This window comes from Staurois parvus, unplaced genomic scaffold (assembly GCF_062004578.1).
Source record: "Staurois parvus isolate SC_StPar_1 unplaced genomic scaffold, SC_StPar_1.0 ptg002065l, whole genome shotgun sequence".
NCBI classification, from domain to species: Eukaryota; Metazoa; Chordata; class Amphibia; order Anura; family Ranidae; genus Staurois; species Staurois parvus.
In genome coordinates this window covers 56,402-78,186 of record NW_028319861.1, presented here as the reverse complement: position 1 = coordinate 78,186, position 21,785 = coordinate 56,402, and the positions used below count along the sequence as shown (strand labels likewise).

The 21,785-nt window shown below is 47.6% G+C and overlaps 1 protein-coding gene across 1 annotated transcript in view; it reads left to right on the top strand.

Annotated features, from left to right (window-relative positions):
• The window catches only part of B4GALT2 (beta-1,4-galactosyltransferase 2), a 174,279-nt gene that overhangs the window by 96,099 nt on the left and 56,395 nt on the right, over positions 1-21,785 (top strand). The window contains exon 3 of the mRNA XM_089664839.1: positions 8,274-8,509. Within this exon, the coding sequence (XP_089520965.1) occupies positions 8,274-8,509 (236 nt within the window). The remainder of the gene's footprint in view (positions 1-8,273; positions 8,510-21,785) is intronic.

Genomic DNA, 21,785 nt, shown 5'->3' with positions numbered 1-21,785 from the left:
AGTCTAGAGGAGGTCCCTCGCCGCTGGAGGAGATCTGCAGGCACCTGTCCAATTTGACACAGACCGTATCGGCCCTGCAGGATAGATGTCAGCGGATTGAAACTCAATTCCAGACCTGCACTATATCCGCTGCCGCCCCACAGGCCGCAGTTCCCACATCTCCAGCTGTAGCAGCCCCTGTGCTGGTGTCTGGGGCATCCGCACCACTCCCGGCGGCCGACCCCCGAGTACCCTTACCGGAACGTTTCCACGGGGACCGCACACGTTTCAGATCATTCCGCGAGTCCTGCCTCCTCTATTTTGAGCTACAACCCCGAACCTTCGTGACTGAATCCGTGAAGGTGGGGTTCGTCATCTCCCTCCTGCAGGGTGAACCCCAAGACTGGGCCCATCGATTACGGGGAAAAAACGACCCTCACCTCAGTTCGGTTGACAGTTTTTTTGATGCTATGGCCATCCTTTATGATGACCCGCAGCGGGCAGCTTCTGCTGAAGCTACTCTGTACACGCTCCGGCAAGGCCGCCGAGCGGCGGAGGAGTACGCAGCTGAATTTAGGCGGTGGATGGGGGATACTCGCTGGAACGAGTTCGCACTCCTGCATCAGTTCCGTATTGGCCTATCAGATGGCCTGAAAGACGAGCTCGCCCGGGTGGAGGTACCTGAGACTTTAGAGGACTTAATAGCACTGACCATTAAAATTGACCGTAGACTGCGGGAACGCAGGTTTGAGAGGTCCGGCCAGGGTCATGGAAATCCCTGGGGATCATTTCAGGGTCCCAGTCAAACACCTAGGCCAATCATCCAAAACCGGCCACCTGGAGACAACCCCGAACCCATGCAGCTCGGCCTGGCACGGCCTAAACTATCCCCAGAGGAACATCTGCGCAGACGATCCCAGAACCTGTGCCTCTATTGTGGCGAAGCTGGTCATATGGCGCGTTCCTGCCCGCAGAAACTGAGTAAGTGCACCTCTTCTTCCTTATCCATTGGCAATGTTAGTCCATCCCAATACTTAGTGGTGCCCCTTTCCTTTCAGCTTCCGGAAAGGACCGTGGAAGTATCGGCCATAATTGACTCTGGGGCATGCAGCTGCTTCGTGGATATTAATTTTGCTCACCAGCAGGGTATTCCCCTTCAATTGAAACAGAAGGGGTTCAATATTTATTTGGCCGACGGTTCCCGAATAAAATCGGGGGTAGTGAACCAGGAAACCCCCTCCATCACCACTGTCATTGCCGGCCAGCACCAGGAATTCCTCCGCCTGCATGCTATAGCTTCACCCCTCTTCCCAGTCATTCTGGGGCTCCCATGGTTACGGGCCCATAACCCCCAGATTGACTGGGAGACCGGAGTAATCACGTTCCCTTCCCCATACTGTCGGATATACTGCCGCACTTCGGGCCCGGGGGCCCCCCAAATCCTCCTGTGCTCTGAGGGGGAAGCTGAATTAAAACAAGTAATCCCTGCGGTCTACCATGGGTTTCTAGATGTGTTCAGCAAACGGGGAGCTGATACTCTACCCCCCCACCGCCCTTATGACTGCCCCATTGACCTGTTACCCGGCTCAGAAATTCCTTTTGGGCGAATCTTCCCCCTTTCAGAGCCCGAATTGGGGGCCCTAAAGGAATATATCGAGGACAGCCTCCAGAAGGGGTTCATCCGCCACTCCACCTCGCCGGCGGGGGCGGGAATCTTCTTTGTTGAAAAGAAGGACAAAACCTTAAGGCCATGTATCGATTACAGGGAATTGAACAGGGTCACGATAAAGAACCGTTACCCACTACCGTTAGTACCTGAGCTGTTCCAAAGTTTAAAGTCAGCAGTGGTTTTTACCAAGCTGGATCTGAGGGGGGCGTACAACTTGATTCGCATAAGGGAGGGGGACGAGTGGAAGACGGCCTTCCGCACCCGCTTCGGTCATTTTGAATATCTGGTCATGCCGTTCGGGTTGTGCAATGCTCCGGCCAATTTTCAACACTTTGTAAATGATATTTTTAGGGACTTTCTGGATGTCTTTGTGATCGTTTATTTAGACGACATTCTGATTTTCTCCCCGTCTTTGGGGGAACACAGAATACATGTAGCAAAAGTATTGGGGCGGTTGCGGCAGCATGGGTTGTACGCCAAGGCAGAAAAATGTTGTTTTGAACAATCCAGCATTGCCTTCTTGGGCCTGATTATCTCCACCGCGGGGGTCGCGATGGATCCCCAGAAGGTCGCGGCAATACTGGATTGGCCTGAACCCACAGACAGGAAAGGCGTCCAACGATTCATCGGCTTTGCAAATTTTTACCGGAAGTTCATCAAGAACTTCTCGGGTCTGGTCTCCCCCATTACTCAGCTAACCAAGCTGGGAACCCGATTCAGATGGACACCAGAAGCTCAGGGAGCTTTCGAAGTCTTAAAGAAGCTGTTCACTTCGGCACCCATTTTGGGTCACCCAGACGCCGCTCTGCCCTATATCTTGGAGGTAGATGCATCGGAGAATGCGGTAGGCTCCATCCTCTCCCAACAAAAAGGCACCAAGGAATTGCTCCACCCTGTAGCGTTCTTCTCACGGAAGCTGACCCCAGCGGAGAGGAACTATGATATCGGTGATCGAGAGCTACTAGCGATCAAAACGGCGTTAGAGGAATGGAGGTACCTGCTGGAAGGTGCGGTGCACCCCATCTTAATATTTACTGACCACAAGAACTTAGAGTATCTGAGAACCGCCAAGCGTCTACGCCCGCGACAGGCGAGATGGGCACTATTCTTTTCGAGATTCAACTTCCACATTACGTACCGGCCGGGATCAAAGAACACTAAGCCGGATGCGTTATCACGGATGTACGAAGACGCCAAGGAGACCCCAGTACCTGACACCATCCTGTCCTCGGGTAACTTCTAGGTCCTTCAGTCGGACCTTCGTTCCAGGCTAATGGAGGCATCCACAAACTTCTCTACCCCAGGCGGAGGGCCGCTCCGGAACAAGGGGGGACTCCTATGGAGGGAAGACCGAATTGTGGTGCCGGAAGAAGCCCGAACCTTGGTCTTGGGGCATTGCCACGACCACCCAATGGCGGGGCACTTTGGCCCAGAAAAGACCCTGGAACTTCTCCGACGCTCATTCTGGTGGCCAGACATGGCTAAGGATTGTAAGGGCTATGTCAGGTCCTGTGTCACCTGCCAGAAGAACAAGCCATCAAGAAACAAGGTTTGGGGTCTGCTGCGACCCTTACCTATTCCTGAACGGCCTTGGCAAAAGATCTCACTAGACTTTATAGTCGAGCTTCCGCCATCCCGAGACCACACGGCAATCCTGGTAGTCGTGGACCGCTTGTCCAAGATGGCCCACTTCATCCCGTTGAAGAAAACCCCCTCGGCGGCCGAGACCGCGCGAGTCTTCATTCGTGAGGTAGTCAGGTTGCATGGGGTCCCCGAAGACATTGTCTCGGACCGAGGGGTCCAGTTCACGTCCAGATTCTGGAGGGCACTGTGCAAAGCCCTGGAAATCAAATTATCTCTCTCCTCTGCGTTCCACCCTCAAACTAACGGTCAAACCGAAAGGACCAATCAGACCTTGGAGCAATACTTAAGATGCTATACCTCGTTTACTCAAGATGACTGGCTGCCACTTCTTCCTTTAGCGGAATTTGTGTATAACAATGCCCGCCACTCAGCAACAGGGCAGTCCCCGTTCTTTGCCAACTATGGCTTTCACCCAGTCTTCCTCCCGGATTTGGTGTCGAAATGCCCAGTACCAGCAACACGAGATGTGGTAACGTTCTTCGCTGCGAACAATAAGAAGCTTCAAGTGGCCATCAGTCGGGCCCAGGAAGACTACAGGAAAGCATTCAACAGGAAACGGAGAGGAGATCTGGTATTGCGGCCTGGGGAGAAGGTTTGGCTGGCGACGTCCAATCTAAAGATGCTTTGCCCGTCAAAGAAATTGGGACCCAAATTTATAGGCCCCTTCTGCATTAAACGGATGGTTAACGAAGTAGCCTACGAACTCGCCCTCCCTGACACGCTCAAGATCCACCCGGTCTTTCATGTGTCCCTGCTGAAGCCAGTGGTCCCAGATGCCTTCCCTGACCGGGAATCTAGACCCCCGGAAGCGGTAACGGTCGAAGGAGAAGAAGAGTTTGAGGTTGAAACAATCCTGAAGTGTCGAAGGAGGGGAGGCCAGACCCAATTCCTTATCAAATGGAAGGGCTATGGTCCTGAGGACAATTCTTGGGAACCAGCCCATAATGTCCATGCACCCAGACTTGTCCGGAGGTTCTTTCGCGATCACCCGTGGTGGAGAGATCGGGTGGGCATCCGGAGGCTGCCCGTAGGGGGGGGGCAATGTCAGGGATCTCCCCGATCCCTGCCGCGATGGTCCCGGCGCAGGCGCAGTGCACCGCCCTGTGCAGGGACACGGGCACTAGGTCCGGGCCGGCCGCGGCGTTCGAGTTCGCGCATGCGCAGTAGAAGCCGCGGCCGCCCGCTGGGCACCAATGGCAGCGCAGGGCGGGATATTTAAATGGCCCTGAGCTGTCATTCAGTGCCTTCTGGTCTTTCCTGCATCCTGTATCCTGTGAACCTGTACCCTGTAAGTTATTGACCCGGATTGTACCTGACCTTGCTGTTTTCTCCTATTCTGACCCTTGCTTTGCCTGACCTCTCTCCTGAATGCCCCCTATTGGATTTGACCTGCTGTTGCTGACCTGGCGTGTGACCCGACCATTCTATGCCCGCTGCCTTGTACCTTGCCGCCCTCTCTATTACCGACCCGGCCCGTCTGACCTTGCTCATCCATCCATCCATCCCGTGCAGTGGGGTCTTCTGACCTCCTCACATCAGACTCTTCCCCGTGGGAGCCCCTTGCGCATACTACTACCACTGACGGACGCACCCAGTAGTCACGACCTGGTCTCAGGGAGCTCCAAGGCCCTGGTGAACAAGCACCCTGGGACTTAGACTCCGTGCGCTGGGGACGCCTATTCAGTGGAGTGCTAGTAGTACCGCCGGGCGGTCCCTTACAATAATACTACACAAACATTAGATGTTGCCATGGTTTAATTGCACATAACATGTAAACATTCACAGTGCAGGGAGGAAAAAGTATGTGAACCTTTGGACTTAATAACTGGTTGACCCTCCTTTGGCAGCAATAACCTCAACCAAATGTTTCCTGTAGTTGCAGATCAGACCTGCACAATGATCTGGAGTAATTTTGGACCACTCCTCTTCACAAAACTGTTTCAGTGTAGCAATATTCTTGGGATGTCTGGTGTGAATCGCTCTCTTAAGGTCATGCCACAGCATTTCAATTGGGTTGAGGTCAGGACTCTGACTGGGCCACTCCAGAAGGCGTATTCTGTGCTGTTGCAGCCATTATTTTGTTGAATTACTTGTATGCTTTGGGTCATTGTCCTGTTGCATCACCCATCCTCTGCGGAGCTTCAGTTGGCGGACAGATGGTCGTACGTTTTCCTGCAAAATGTCTTGATAAACTCTGGAATTCATTTTCCCATCAATGACAACAATCCGTCCAGGAACTGAGGCAGCAAAGCAGCCCCAAACCATGATGCTCCCTCTGCCATGTTTTACAGTGGGGATGAGGTTTTGATGTTGGTGTGCTGCGCCTTTTTTTCTCCACACATAGTGTTGTGTGTTCTTCCCAAACAACTCAATCTTGGTTTCATCTGTCCACAGTATATTTTGCCAGTAGTGCTGTGGAACATCCAGGTGCTCTTTTGCAAACTCCAAACGTGCTGCAATATTCTTTTTGGACAGCAATGGCTTCCTCCGTGGTGTCCTCCCATGTATTCCATTATTGTTTAATGTTTTCCTTATTGTAGATGTGTCAACAAAAATGTTAGCATGTGCCAGAGATTTCTGTAGGTCTTTAGCTGACACTCTGGGATTCTTCTTTACCTCATGCAGCATTCTGCTCTGTGCTCTTGCAGTCATTTTTACAGGACGACCACACCTAGGGAGAGTAGCAACAGTGCTAAACGTTCTCCATTTGTAGACAATCTGTCTTACCGTGGACACATGAACATCAAGGCTTTTGAAGATACTTTTGTAACCCTTTCCAGCTTCATGCAAGTCAACAATTCTTGATCGTAGGTCTTCTGAGAGCTCTTTTCTGCGAGGCATGGTTCACATCAGACAGTGCTTCTTGAAACCAGTAAACCCAAAACAGGTGTGTTTTTTAAGGGCAAGACAGCTGTCAGCAACACATCCAATATCATCACACTGATTGGAGTCAAGGTTGGCTCACTCCTGGCTCCAGTTAGCTCTGGGAGAAGTCATTAAGCTAGGGCCTCACATACTTTTTCCTCCCTGCACTGTGAATATTTACATGTTATGTGCAATTAAACCATGGCAACATCTAATGTTTGTGTAGTATTATGTTCAGCAGATTGTGTTCTTCTATTGTTGTGACTTAGATGACGTTCAGAGCACATTTTATGCCCAATTCATGCAAAACTGCACGTAATCCCAAGGGGTTCACATACTTTTTCTTGCAACTGTAGATAGATAGATAGATAGATAATAGATAGATAGATAATAGATAGATAGATAATAGATAATAGATAGATAGATAATAGATAGATAGATAGATAGATAAATAAAAGATAATTGATAGATCGAAAAATAATAGATTTTTAGGTGATTGTTAATTGATAGATAGATTGATATATAGATAAATAATAGATAGATGATTGATAATGATAGATAATAGATGATAGATAGATTGGGGGGCCCCCCAAACTGCCACTTCAATGTCTGCAAATGGAACTTATTTTATATCCACCCATCTCATCCAATTGATGTATCAATTATAAACCCATAACGTTACGATAGATTGATAAATACTGTAGATGGGTAGATAGATTGATCGATCAATTGATAAATAGATACATAGATATTATATCATGGGATAGATAGATGGATGGATAGATAAAATAGATAATAGATTATGGGACAGACAGACATGGGCCGGATGTTTCTGGATGTGGCTCTGCAGTCTCCGGCTCGGAGAGGGTTACTGAGCAGTTTCTGTGCGTTCTTCCTCCTCACTCCTCAGCGATCTGCGTCCTTTGAAGAGCTGACAAGCGTGATTTTCTCTCGCAGTCTCCGGGACGGCTCTCTCCGTATCTAGGACAGATCTGTGTTGTGTTGTCTTCTCGCCTCCCCCAGGAATAATTAAAGTCTGAACATATTATTTTTTTTCATTGCACAATTTAATCAGCTGAAGGGCCGGACTTTGTGCACAATCATTTGGTGTCCATATATAGCTCAGACTCCTGGGTATTCCCAGCGTTCAGAAATAGAGCTGACTGCACACAGACACGGTACATGGTGCAGAATTATCCCAACATGCCTCCCCAGATCCCGCAGCTCTGTCTCTGACATATACCGCAGTGCAGTACAGAGAACACTCTGTACCAGAGGAGCTTACACTCTAATGCCCCCTCCCCCACCGTCACATCAGTCTCTGTACCAGATGAGCTTACACTCTAATGTCCCCTCCCCCTCAGTCACATCAGTCTCTGCACCAGAGGAGCTTACACTCTAATGTCCCCTCCCCCACAGTCACATCAGTCTCTGTACCAGAGGAGCTTACACTCTAATGTCCCCTCCCCCACAGTCACATCAGTCTCTGTACCAGAGGAGCTTACGCTCTAATGTCCCCTCCCCCACAGTCACATCAGTCTCTGTACCAGAGGAACTTACCCTCTAATGTCCCCTCCCCCACAGTCACATCAGTCTCTGTACCAGAGGAACTTACCCTCTAATGTCCCCTCCCCCGCAGTCCCATCAGTCTCTGTACCAGAGGAGCTTACCCTCTAATGTCCCCTCCCCCACAGTCACATCAGTCTCTGTACCAGAGGAACTTACCGTCTAATGTCCCCTCCCCCACAGTCACATCAATCTCTGTACCAGAGGAGCTTACACTCTAATGTCCCCTCCCCCACAGTCACATCAGTCTCTGTACCAGAGGAGCTTACACTCTAATGTCCCCTCCCCCACAGTCACATTAGTCTGTACCAGAGGAGCTTACACTCTAAACCTTGTCACAATCCCATACACATTATTGTCTGTATTAGGAAGACAAATCCCTCAAAGATCTGGAGCGCCTAGAAGCACCCACAGGAAAAACCTACAGACTCCATGCAGTCAGGTTTCAGGTTGGGTTTGATCCTCAGGGGTGGGGCCGTGCTGTGTGGGGGAAGGGGGTGGATTGTTTCTCTACATGATGACTGATGAGCAGTCTTCCTCTCTCTTCCAGTCGGCCGCCTGCTGATCGAATTTAGCTCCCCGATGACCATGGAGCGGGTTCAGCGGGAGAACCCTGACGTGACGGAAGGAGGAAAGTACACCCCCAGTGATTGCCTGCCGAAGGAGCGAGTGGCCATCATCATTCCATTCCGACACCGGGACCACCACCTGAAATACTGGCTGCACTACCTCCACCCCATCCTGCGCAGGCAGAAAGTGGGCTACGGGATCTACATCATCAACCAGGTGAGTGCAACACTGGCTCCTCCCACTGCGGGGACCTTCTGATGGACACCCGTCGGTGATTGCTAAACAGAATCGTGATTTTTTTTTTTAAATTGGGTCATTTAAAAAAAAAAAAAAAACAGTTACAAAATAAAAAAAAGAAACAAAATGAGAAAAAAAAATTATACAATCCTCCCGTACACATCATCAAAACATGGCGCCACGCAAAGATATTACTACTGGAGGTAGAACCAGAAAGGCGAAACACCACATTGGGTGCGTCAAAGTCATCAACAAATTATATTGCTGCAATTTTTAGGTTTTTCTAAAAAATGTTTTGCATTTTTTTAGGTGTTCACATGAACGGGACTGACTTGTTGCATCATCAAGTTATTTCTCTGCTCTGTCTCTGCCCCTCCCACAATGGGGAGATTTCCTGCAGTAGTTTGTGTCTCTGCCCCTCCCACAATGGGGAGATTTCCCTGCAGTAGTTTGTGTCTCTGCCCCTCCCACAATGGGGAGATTTCCCTGCAGTAGTTTGTGTCTTTGCCCCTCCCACAATGGGAAGATTTCCTGCAGTAGTTTGTGTCTTTGCCCCTCCCACAATGGGAAGATTTCCCTGTAGTAGTTTGTGTCTCTGCCCCTCCCACAATGAGGAGATTTCCTGCAGTAGTTTGTGTCTCTGCCCCTCCCACAATGGGGAGATTTCCCTGCAGTAGTCCATGTCTCTGCCCCTCCCACAATGGTGATATTTCCCTGCAGTAGTCCATGTCTCTGCCCCTCCCACAATGGGGAGATTTCTCCCCCAGTAGTCCAAGTCTCTGCCCCTCCCACAATGGTGATATTTCCCCGCAGTAGTCCATATCTCTGCCCCTCCCACAATGGTGATATTTCCCCGCAGTAGTCCATATCTCTGCCCGTCCCACAAAGGGGAGATTTCCCCGCAGTAGTTTGTGTCTCTGCCCCTCCCACAATGGTGATATTTCCTTGCAGTAGTTTGTGTCTTTGCCCCTCCCACAATGGGGAGATTTCCCTGCAGTAGTTTGTGTCTCTGCCCCTCCCACAATGGTGATATTTCCCCACAGTAGTCCATATCTCTGCCCGTCCCACAAAGGGGAGATTTCCCTGTAGTAGTTTGTGTCTCTGCCCCTCCCACAATGAGGAGATTTATCCCAGTAGTTTGTGTCTTTGCCCCTCCCACAATGGGGAGATTTCCCTGCAGTAGTCCGTGTCTCTGCCCTTCCCACAATGGGAAGATTTCCTGCAGTAGTTTGTGTCTTTGCCCCTCCCACAATGGGAAGATTTCCCTGTAGTAGTTTGTGTCTCTGCCCCTCCCACAATGGGGAGATTTCTCCCCCAGTAGTCCAAGTCTCTGCCCCTCCCACAATGGTGATATTTCCCCGCAGTAGTCCATATCTCTGCCCGTCCCACAAAGGGGAGATTTTCCTGTAGTAGTTTGTGTCTCTGCCCCTCCCACAATGAGGAGATTTATCCCAGTAGTTTGTGTCTCTGCCCTTCCCACAATGGGGAGATTTCCCTGCAGTAGTCCATGTCTCTGCCCCTCCCACAATGGGGAGATTTCCCTGCAGTAGTCCGTGTCTCTGCCCCTCCCACAATGGGGAGATTTCCCTGCAGTAGTCCGTGTCTCTGCCCCTCCCACAATGGGGAGATTTCCCTGCAGTAGTCCATGTCTCTGCCCCTCCCACAATGGGGAGATTTCCCTGCAGTAGTCCGTGTCTCTGCCCCTCCCACAATGGGGAGATTTCCCTGCAGTAGTCCGTGTCTCTGCCCCTCCCACAATGGGGAGATTTCCCTGCAGTAGTCCATGTCTCTGCCCCTCCCACAATGGGGAGATTTCCCTGCAGTAGTCCGTGTCTCTGCCCCTCCCACAATGGGGAGATTTCCCTGCAGTAGTCCGTGTCTCTGCCCCTCCCACAATGGGGAGATTTCCCTGCAGTAGTCCGTGTCTCTGCCCCTCCCACAAGACATCAGAAATGATTTGTTCAAGGAAGGCGTCGCCATGATTTGGGATTGTGGTGGGTGCAGTATTTGGCCAGATCTGGGTAATACGGTGGAGAGATCCCTACACTGGATTCCCCAGGGGGTTTAGGAAGCCACCATGTGACTCCTCTAAGTTTGGGGTGGAGTTGTCCTTTTAGTAGCTCACTTTTCCATTGATGAGGGAAACTTTATTACCCCAGCTCCCTTTTTAATGTGCTTTCTGTACTGGAGTTCGGGGTTAAATGATGCGGGGCGGGTGATTAATAACTGCGGACGGTTGTTTTAATGTGTGAACTGCAAACCAATTACTGGCGCACTAACAGCAATTAAATCGAATCTCTTAATCGCCCTTTGTGTTGGCGGTAATTGTTTGTAAGCTGCGGATTAAGTGCGGAATAACAATGGAAGATGGTGGCCACCAAAGACTCAGCGGGAGACATTCATTTCCTGCTCTGCAGAAACGTTTCTTCTCTGGGTCCCCGATGGCCATCATTGTTCTGGTCCCGATGGCTATTGGTGGGGGATGGGCAGGGGGACAATGTGAAGAGGACCCCTTCTGTCCATGACTCTGAAGGTATCGATCAAAACCGAACAAAACAAAGACCTTCATTGAGAGAGTATTTATCAAGATAATTTCATTTATTTGTTCATCACTTCAAATTAAATACAAAACAATAAGAATGTGGAAGGATGTTATTAATTGTCCAATTAAAACAAACAAACAAATTTTGACAAGAGGGGGAGGGGTTGGGTTTGGCTTGGTGGTTCACAATGGAATACAATAGACAAATAGGGTACAGTACAGGAAAGGAGAGTTGGGTGGATCCTATTGGTCTATTGAAGGATGGGGGTATCCCACTGGTCTAATCAGGGTCAGGGATATTCTATTGGTCTAATGAGTGTTGGGGGGTATTTTATTGGTCTGATGAGGGTTGGGTGTATCCTATTCGTCTAATAAGGGTCAGGGGTATACTGCTGATCTAATAAGGGTCGGTGATATCCTATTGGTCTGATGAGGGTTGGGTGTATCCTATTAATCTGAAGAGGGTTGGGTGTATCCTATTGGTCTGATGAGGGTTGGGTGTATCCTATTGGTTTGATGAGGGTTGGGTGTATCCTATTGGTCTGATGAGGGTTGGGTGTATCCTATTGGTCTAATGAGGGTCAGCGGTATTCTGTTGGTCTAATGAAAGACGGGGTATTTTTTCGATTTAATGAGGGTCGGGGGTATTCAATTGGACTAATGAGTGTTGGGTGTATTCTATTGATCTAATGAGTGTTGGGTGTATCCTACTGGTCTAATTAGGGTCAGGGGTATTCTGTTGATCCTAATGGGTGGTGGGGGACTACCCCATTGATCTGATGAGGGTTGAATGTATCTTATTGGTTTATTGAGGGTCAGCGGTCTTCTTTTAATCTAGTGAGAGTTGGGTGTATCCAATTGGTCAGATGAGATTAGGGTGTATCCTATTGGTTTGAAGAGGTTTAGGTGTACCCTATTGGTCTGATGAGATGAGGGTGTATCCTATTGGTCGGATGAGGGTTGGGTGTTGATCTTAAAGAGTGTTGGGGGGGGGGGTACCTTATTAGTTTGAGGGATGAATGTATCCTGTTGGTCTAATAAGGGTTGGGTGTATCCTTTTGGTCGGATGAGGTTTGGGTGTATTTTGTTGGTTTAATGGGGATTGGGTGAATTCTATTGGTCTGATTATGGTTGGGTGTATCCTGTTAGTCTGATTAGGGTTGGGTGCATAATATTGGTCTAATGAGATTTGGGTGTATTCTATTGGTCTTATTGAGTGTTGGGGGTACCCTGTTAGTCTGATGAGAATTGGGTGTATCCTATTGGTCTAATGAGGGTCAGCGGTATTCTGTTGGTCTAATGAGGGTCAGGGGTATTCTATTGGTCTAATGAGTGTTGGGTGTATCCTACTGGTCTAATGAGGGTCAGGGGTATTCTTCTGATCCTAATGAGTGTTGGGGGATACCCTATTGATTTGATGAGGGTTGAATGTATCTTGTTTGTTTATTGAGGATCAGTGCTCTTCTTTTGGTCTAGTGAGGGTTGGGTGTATCCTATTGGTCCGATGAGATTAGGGTGTATCCTATTGGTCTGAAGAGTGTTATTGTGTATCCTATTGGTTGGATGAGATTAGGGCGTATCCTGTTGGTCTGAAGAGGGTTGGGTGTATCCTATTGGTCGGAAGAAGGTTGGATGTATCCTATTGGTCGGATGAGGGTTGGGTGTTGATCTTAATGAGTGTTGATGGGGTACTCTATTGATCTGATGAGGGTTGAATGTATCCTGTTGGTTTAATGAGGGTTGGGTGTATCTTGTTGGTTTAATGGGGGTTGAGTGAATTCTATTGGTCTTAATGAGTGTTGGGTGTATTCTATTGATCTGATGAGGGCTGGGTGTATCCTATTGGTCTGATGAGGGTCTGGGGTATTCTGTTGATCCTAATGAGTGTTGGGGGATACCCTATTGATCTGATGAGGGTTGAATTGTTGGTTTATTGAGGGTCAGTGGTATTCTTTTGGTCTAGTGAGGGTTGGGTGTATCCTATTGGTCTGAAGAGGTTTGGGTGTATCCTTCTGGTCCGATAAAATTTGAGTGTATCCTATTGGTCTGCAGAGTGTTTTTGTGCATCCTGTTGGTTGGATGAGATTAGGGCATGTCCTGTTGGTCTGAAGAGGGTTGGGTGTATCCTATTGGTCGGAAGAAGGTTGGATGTATCCTATTGGTCGGATGAGGGTTGGGTGTTGATCTTAATGAGTGTTGATGGGGTACTCTATTGATCTGATGAGGGTTGAATGTATCCTGTTGGTTTAATGAGGGTTGGGTGTATCTTGTTGGTTTAATGGGGGTTGAGTGAATTCTATTGGTCTTAATGAGTGTTGGGTGTATTCTATTGATCTGATGAGGGCTGGGTGTATCCTATTGGTCTGATGAGGGTCTGGGGTATTCTGTTGATCCTAATGAGTGTTGGGGGATACCCTATTGATCTGATGAGGGTTGAATTGTTGGTTTATTGAGGGTCAGTGGTATTCTTTTGGTCTAGTGAGGGTTGGGTGTATCCTATTGGTCTGAAGAGGTTTGGGTGTATCCTTCTGGTCCGATAAAATTTGAGTGTATCCTATTGGTCTGCAGAGTGTTTTTGTGCATCCTGTTGGTTGGATGAGATTAGGGCATGTCCTGTTGGTCTGAAGAGGGTTGGGTGTAACCTGTTGGTCGGAAGAAGGTTGGGTGTATCCTATTGATCGGATGAGGGTTGGGTGTTGATCTTAATGAGTGTTGGGGGGGGGGGTACCCTATTGGTCTGATGAGGGTTGAATGTATCCTGTTGGTTTAATGAGGGTTGGGTGTATCCTTTTGGTCAGATGATGGTTGGGTGTATCTTGTTGGTTTAATGGGGGTTGGGTGAATTCTATTGGTCTTAATGAGTGTTGGGTGTATCCTATTGATCTGATGAGTGTTGGGTGTATCCTATTGATCTGATGAGGGTTGGGTGTATTGCATTGGTCTAATGAGGGTTGGGTGTATCCTACTGGTCTAAAGAGTGTGTGTGTGTGTGTGAGGGTATGCTGTTGATGTTAATGAGTGTTGGGGGGTACCCGATTGATCTAATGATGGTTGGGGTATACTGTTGATCTAATGAGTGTCGGGCTGTTGATTTGGTCTAATGAGGGTTGTGGTACTCTTTTGGTCTAATAAGGGTCAGAGGTATTCTATTGGTCTAATGAGTGTTGGGTGTATCCTACTGGTCTGATCAGGATTGGAGGTATTCTTTTTGTCTAATGATGGATGGAGGTATTCTATTTGTCTAATGATGGTTGGAGGTTTTCTAGTGAAGGGCAGGCGTCTCTCTGTTGGCAAAGTCACCTTTCCGCACCGCTGGTTTTGCCATCGCCAAAATGTACTGCTTAGATGTTAATAGGTCAGGGCGAGATGGCAACCTTGTCCTATAGACATGTGTATTCTATTGGTCTACTGATGATTGGAGGTATTCTATTGGTCTAAAGATGGTTGGAGGTATTCTATTGGTCTAATAAGGGGTGGGGTTTTCGTCTTGGTCTAATGAGGTCAGAGATATTCTGTTGGTCTAATGATGGTTGGAGTTATTCTATTGGTCTAATGATGGTTGGAGGTATTCTATTGGTCTAATGCTGTCGGAGGTATTCTATTGGTCTAATGATGGTTGGAGATATTCTATTGGTCTAATAAGGGGTTGGGTTTTCATCTTGGTCTAATGAGGTCAGAGATATTCTGTTGGTCTAATGATGGTTGGAGGTATTCTATTGGTCTAATGATGGTTGGAGGTATTCTATTGGTCTAATGATGGTCGGAGGTATTCTATTGGTCTAATGATGGTTGAAGGTATTCTATTGGTCTAATAAGGGGTTCGGTTTTCGTCTTGGTCTGATGAGGTCAGAGATATTCTATTGGTCTAATGATGGTCAGAGATATTCTGTTGGTCTAATGATGGTCGGAGGTATTCTATTGGTCTAATGATGGTCGGAGATAACCTGTTGGTCATTCACATTAAAGCAGCCCTTCCAAACATGCTGACAACGCAACAAAATGTGTTTTGGCCCTCAGTGTGGGAGAATCTTCCTGGTGCATGTGTTTTAAGTTAATGTCACTCATTCACCTACAGTCAATGTTTGGTGAATGTTGCATTCACTTCTTTATACTGTAGATATGTCATTGTAGGACAATTTTAAAGTAGTATTAAACCCTTTTTTAAGTTTTAAGTTTTTAAGTTGAACACATTGAGCACAATAAAATAAACATTCCCCAGTAAACTATTTGGTAAAATTCTTACCCCAGAACTTGCAGTTTACAATTTTCACTGTTCCTTGCTTATGTTCTATTAGTGCTGCTTTCCTGAACTTCCAGTCTTCACAGAAAAGAGTTAACAGTGGACAGTCCAGTTTGCAGCCAGTATGTTGTGAAGGGGGAAGGAGGAGGGATTAAAGGGGAGTGCCTTGTCATCATAGGCTATGGAGCTGTGTGTTTCTATTGATTCACACAGTGTAGGGAGACATAACTCTAGATCCTGCATACAAGTGTGATTCCATAGGATGCTGCCAGATAAAGTGTCTAAAAACTGAGGAGGAAGTAATATCACTTTAAGACCCCTGCTGAATTATTTTTTGCTTTTGTCCCCCACAGGGAAATTCCGGGCGTACACAACAAGGAGTGAGGGAAATCCCTTCTTAGATGGTTGCAACTGGAACAGGTGTCCCCAATGGAGGATTTCCTGTTTTGTTGGCAATTGTAACATTTTGGTGTCTTCTCATTTTCTGTCTCAGTGATATCAGTACTAGAGTCTCATAGACATATTAGAAGGTGAATTCAGAAGATCAGTGTCCACCTATAAGTGACATACCAGGTTTGGGTGGATTTAGTACTCCATAGATAATCCAAGGCCCCAAGGGATCTCTGTCATTGGTGCAGATTACTCCCCGATGTATGTATCCTTCTGTAGGCGCGGGGAGAATCCGGGGGATGGGGCATGTATGTTATTATTTCTGGCTCTGTCTATAGGATGTGATTCCTCCTCTTCTTCTCCCTGTTATTAATCTGTAACAGATGTGAACGCAGAGCTCCCTTGTTACCATGGCAACCCTTACTGTACGCTACGAGATTGGATGCTGAGCTGTTACTGTAACACTGTTATGTAACTGCGTGCCGGAGAGCCGGCTGTCATTTCCCTGAGCGTTGGGGGTCATTACGCCATAGAGATCCTCCCACGTGTCTCCAAAGGGCATCCTCCACCCCAGATAAAACGTTCCTGATTGTCGCACCCTCTGCCCCACCGCCCTCGTGTCCTATCACACTGTCAAGATTTCACCAGCAAAAAGTGAGCCCATGGGGGAGGACTACCCTGATCATGATGGATAATTAGTACTGTGAGTCCAAGACTTTGGTATTGTAAAAATAATGATGGTGGAGCAGTTGGATGCATTGTTTGTATTTTAGAGTTGGCAGTTGGTGAGAAATCATGGCTTTTCATGGCTGTTGATGACAGCCCACATGACCCAGTTTATTCCTGTGGCTGATGCAGATATAGCTGACATTAAAGAAGTGGCTTGATTGTTCGGGGCAAGAAGTTGGCTTGTCTAAGCCAGGCGGCTGAATTGGCCAAACTGATGGGGCAAGTGGCTGGATTGTCCAGGCAAAGCTGACCAGGGAAGAGGCTGGATTGTCTGGGCCTTTATTGACTGGGCAAGTGGCTGGATTGTCTGGGCCAAGCTGACTGGGCAAGGGGCTGGATTATCTGGGCCAAGCGGCTGGATTGCATAGACCAAGCTGACTGGGAAAGTAGCTGGATTGTCTGGGCCTAGCTAGCCAGGCAAGTGGCTGAAGTGTGTGGACCAAGCTAACCAGGAAAGGGAATGGAGTGTCTGGATCAAGCCGACTGGGCAAGTGGTTGGAATGTCTAGCCAGCTGCCCAAGCAAGTGGCTGAATTGTCCAAGTCAATCGGCTAGATTGTCTGGGCCAAGCTGACTGGGCAAGTGGCTGGTTTGTCTGAGTCAAGCTAACAGGGAGGTGGTTTGATTGTGTGGGCCAAGCAGACCAGACAGGTGGTTGGAGTGTGTAGGTCAGGCTGACCAGGCAAATGGCTGGATAGTCTGGGCAGGTGGTTGGATTCTGTGGGCCAAGCTGACTGAGCAGGTGGCTGGATTGTTTGGGCAAAGCAAATCAGGCAGATGGTTTAATTCTGTGGGTCAAGCTGACTGGGTGAGTTTCTAGATTGTCCTGGTAAGTGGTTGGGTTGTCTGGGCCAAGCTGACTGGGCAAGTGGTTGGATTGTCTAAGCCAAGCTAGCCAGACATGTGGCTGGATTGTCTAGACCAAGCTGACCAGGCCAGTGGCACAAATGCTTGGGCCAAGCTGCCCAGGTAAGTGGCTGAATTGTCCAGGCCAAGTGATTGGATTGTCTGATCCAAGCTAACAGGGAATAAACTGTGACCACTCCGTGAACACTGCAACACTGTGAATCCACCGACACCAATAGTATTACATACTATTACCCTCTGTATTTATATAATCAGCATTCAATCAGAGATCTTCCTCTCCAAAGAAATTTTCCAAGGTCCTCAAAAGACAAGAAGGGTCTCAAGACTCATGTTCAAGGTATAGGTAAAAGATTTAATAGCAACTTACATTAAAATTCCACATATCCAGCTCCAAACATGGCTCCTATGCGAGTTCTGCCAAACAAATGCAGTAAGCCATGTGTGAACAACCAAAAAAATGGCCGCGGCGACACTTCCGGTCTGCGTACGTGCGTCTCAACGTCACACCCCTAACGCGTTTCGTCACTTCCGGACTTCGTCTGAAGTCCGGAAGTGACGAAACGCGTTAGGGGTGTGACGTTGAGACGCACGTACGCAGACCGGAAGTGTCGCCGCGGCCATTTTTTTGGTTGTTCACACATGGCTTACTGCATTTGTTTGGCAGAACTCGCATAGGAGCCATGTTTGGAGCTGGATATGTGGAATTTTAATGTAAGTTGCTATTAAATCTTTTACCTATACCTTGAACATGAGTCTTGAGACCCTTCTTGTCTTTTGAGGACCTTGGAAAATTTCTTTGGAGAGGAAGATCTCTGATTGAATGCTGATTATATAAATACAGAGGGTAATAGTATGTAATACTATTGGTGTCGGTGGATTCACAGTGTTGCAGTGTTCACGGAGTGGTCACAGTTTATTCATATGTGCACGAGATATATATATATAGTTTTTGCACAATTTTTGTGTTCTTCACTGAGTGAATATAATTGTTTTAAAAGTAATGCACTAGAGTATCTATTTTTTCTTTGAGGTATCACGGGATGAAATAGGATTCCTTCCTATTGGATCATAAAGTTGGAAAATTTGGGACCTTTTTTTGGACACTGTTTTTTTATTGGGACACTGTTTTTTTGGACTATTTTTTCTTTTCAATTTTTTGGAAAATTTTTTATATTTTTTATATGTTTTGAGTATATTATTATTATTGAGTATATATGATATATTAATTTGAATATTAGTTTTTTTATTTTCTATCACAAAAAGGTTATAATATATGATTGCTGCACTTTCTAGGGAGAAAGTATGACTTTTTGAGGAATTTTGGGGTGTAGGAGGTTATACACTGATTTACAAGCTAACAGGGAGGTGGCTGGAATGTGCGGGCCAAGCTGACCTGGCAAGTGGCTGGATGGTCTGGGCAGGTGGTTGGATTGTGTGGGCCAAGCTGACCGAGCAGGTGGCTGGATTGTGCGGGCCAAGTAAACCAGGCAAATAGCTGGATTGTCCACGCAAGTTGTTGGATTGTCTGGGGCAAGTGGTTGGATTGTCTATGCCAAGCTAGCCAGGCATGTGGCTAGATTGTCTGGGCCAAGCAGCTGGATTATCCAGCGAGTGGATGGATTGTCTGGGCCACGCTTATTGGGCAAGTGGCTGGAGTGACTGGGGGTAAGCTGACCGAGCAAGTGACTGGTTTGTCTGGGCCAAGCTCGTCAAAGCATGTGGCTGGATTGTCTGAGCCAAGCTGAGCAGGCTGCTGGAATGTGTGGGAAAAGCTGCCCAGGCAAGTGGCTGGATTGCCCAGGCCAAGCTTATCTGGCAAGTGGCTGAATTATCTGGGCCATGCTTACTGGGCAAGTGGATTGGATTGTCTGGGCAAAGCTGACCAGGCAAGCGTCTGGATTGCCTAGGCCACTGGTGGGCAACCTTTTTTTTCAACTGATCCAAATCTGGCCAAAACCACGATTGAAATTTATTTTGAGAACCACATTTTTAAAACTGAAAATACATCCCCCATATAGTAATTCATCCCCCATATAGTAATTCATCCCCCATAGTAATTCATCCCCCATATAGTAATTCATCCCCCATATAGTAATTCATCCCCCATATAGTAATTCATCCCCCATAGTAATTCATCCCCCATATAGTAATTCATCCCCCATAGTAATTCATCCCCCATATAGTAATTCATCCCCCATAGTAATTCATCCCCCATATAGTAATTCATCCCCCATATAGTAATTCATCCCCCATAGTAATTCATCCCCCATATAGTAATTCATCCCCCATATAGTAATTCATCCCCCATAGTAATTCATCCCCCATATAGTAATTCATCCCCCATAGTAATTAATCCCCCATATAGTAATTCATCCCCCATATAGTAATTCATCCCCCCTATAGTAATTCATCCCCCCTATAGTAATTCATCCCCCATATAGTAATTCATCCCCCATAGTAATTCATCCCCCATATAGTAATTCATCCCCCCTATAGTAATTCATCCCCCATATTAAGTCCCCAAGTCCCCCCTGTGTCAATTCACTTACCTTTGCTCCGCGCGTTCCTCTCGCCGTGTTCCCGCGCCGTTCCGGTCTTCAGGGCGGACTGTGAGAGGAGAAGAGTTCGTCACGCTGCCCCGCCTACATCCTGACAGCCAATGTTTGCCACGCTCCGCGGGCCGGATTACAAGGTCCGCCGGGCCGTAATTTGCCCATTGCTGGGCTAGCTGCAGAGTCCTGACTTTTGAGGCGGCCGCCCGAGAGGAAGGAGGGGAGCGGGCGCCCGGCACACAGAAGAGCCGCATTAAAGAGTGTAAAGAGCCGCATATGGCTTGTGAGCCGCGGCTTGCCGACCACTGGCCTAGGCCAAGCTGACCAGGGAAGTAGCTAGACTGTTCAGGCCAAAGTAATGGGGGCAAGTATATATGTCTGTGCGGTTGTATTGTCGAAGCCAAGCAAACCAGGCAAGCATATGTATTGTGTGAGTCAAGCTGATGGTGCAAGAGGCTGGATTATCCATGGCAAGCTGACTGGCCAAGTAGCTAGATTAAAGAAAAGGGGGTGCTGTTGCGCTTAGGAAACATTTATAAAAAATATAATATATATATAATACCTATACAGCAGCAGTCCTAATTGTGAACTCTTATACACAAAATCGTAAATATTTCAAATAGACCACCCTAAGATCATACAATCAACTATATGGCAGTGTACAAAATTAAAGTGATAACAATAGACAAAAAACAAATAAAAGATTGGTATTCAGTCCCAACATGTCAATTTCTGTGCAATGGTGCTGTATCCTTATCGGTGAACCTCCGTACTGAGGTGACAAGTGCTTCACTGTGCTCATACTGGAGCCCCACATGGATGTAAACTCACCGTCATCTCATGACCACCTATCTCTAGGTTAGTCAAATGCACTTTTGGGACTAGAAATCCAAGGAAATCCAAATGGCTGGATTGTCTTAGCCAAGATGACCAGGCAAGTGGATGGATTGTGCAGGCCAAGCTGACTAGGCAGGTGGCTGGATTATCTGGACAAATGTGACTGTACAAGTGGCTGGATTGTCTGAGCCAATCTGACAGGCCAAGCTGACTGGTGCATGTGACTGGATTGTCTCTGCCGAACTAACTGGGCAATTGGCTGGCTTTTCTGGGCCAAGCTAACCAGGCTGAGCTGCTGGATTGTCTTGGCCAAGCTGACCAGGCAAGTGGCTGAATTGTATTAGCCAAGCTCACCAGGCAAATGGTTGGATTTTTTTTGTCCAAGCTGACTAGGCAGGTGGCTGTATTATCTGGACAAAGGTGACTGGACAAGTGGCTGGATTGTGCAGGCCAAGCTGAGCAGGGAAGACTGCCATCATGGTCCCCAATGTAGATGGCCTGTTGCTTGTATGTGACAACAGATGAAAGATGGAAGAAGTCAAACATTCATTCGGTACAGTGGTGTTTGTTTGGTATGATGTGGGGTGGAGCAGTGTGGGGTGTTGTCTGGGGTTTTACAGGAGACCTAAGACTGATTCACACAGAAACGGGCTGCTGAAGACAGATGGGCTGGAGGTGGCACGTCTATTTCTGGAATTTACAGATAGTAAAGGTTAGAGATACCGTGACATGGCCACCGATGGGGACATGGCGTGACAAAGTTGGCAGCCAGAAGGGAATTCAAAGCATCCCCGCTCCACCCAAAATAACCAAGGAGGGCCCATTTCTGGTTTGTCAGCTGTCAGCCCTGTTGACACCTGTGACTGGTAATTTCATGACACGGACAATTACAATTCGTATTCCTTGTCTGTCTAATCCAAGGACTTCTCCCCTTGAATGCTGGTTTGTCAGTTATGGATGCGGCTTTTCTGCATGTCAGGGTGGAGCACCGCCTCTAGTGCATGTTCACCACTACGCACACAGCTACATGTCATACAACTAATGAAGCTAAATTGTATCACTTGTAAAAAAATGCTTCAAAAGCCGACCACACATGATT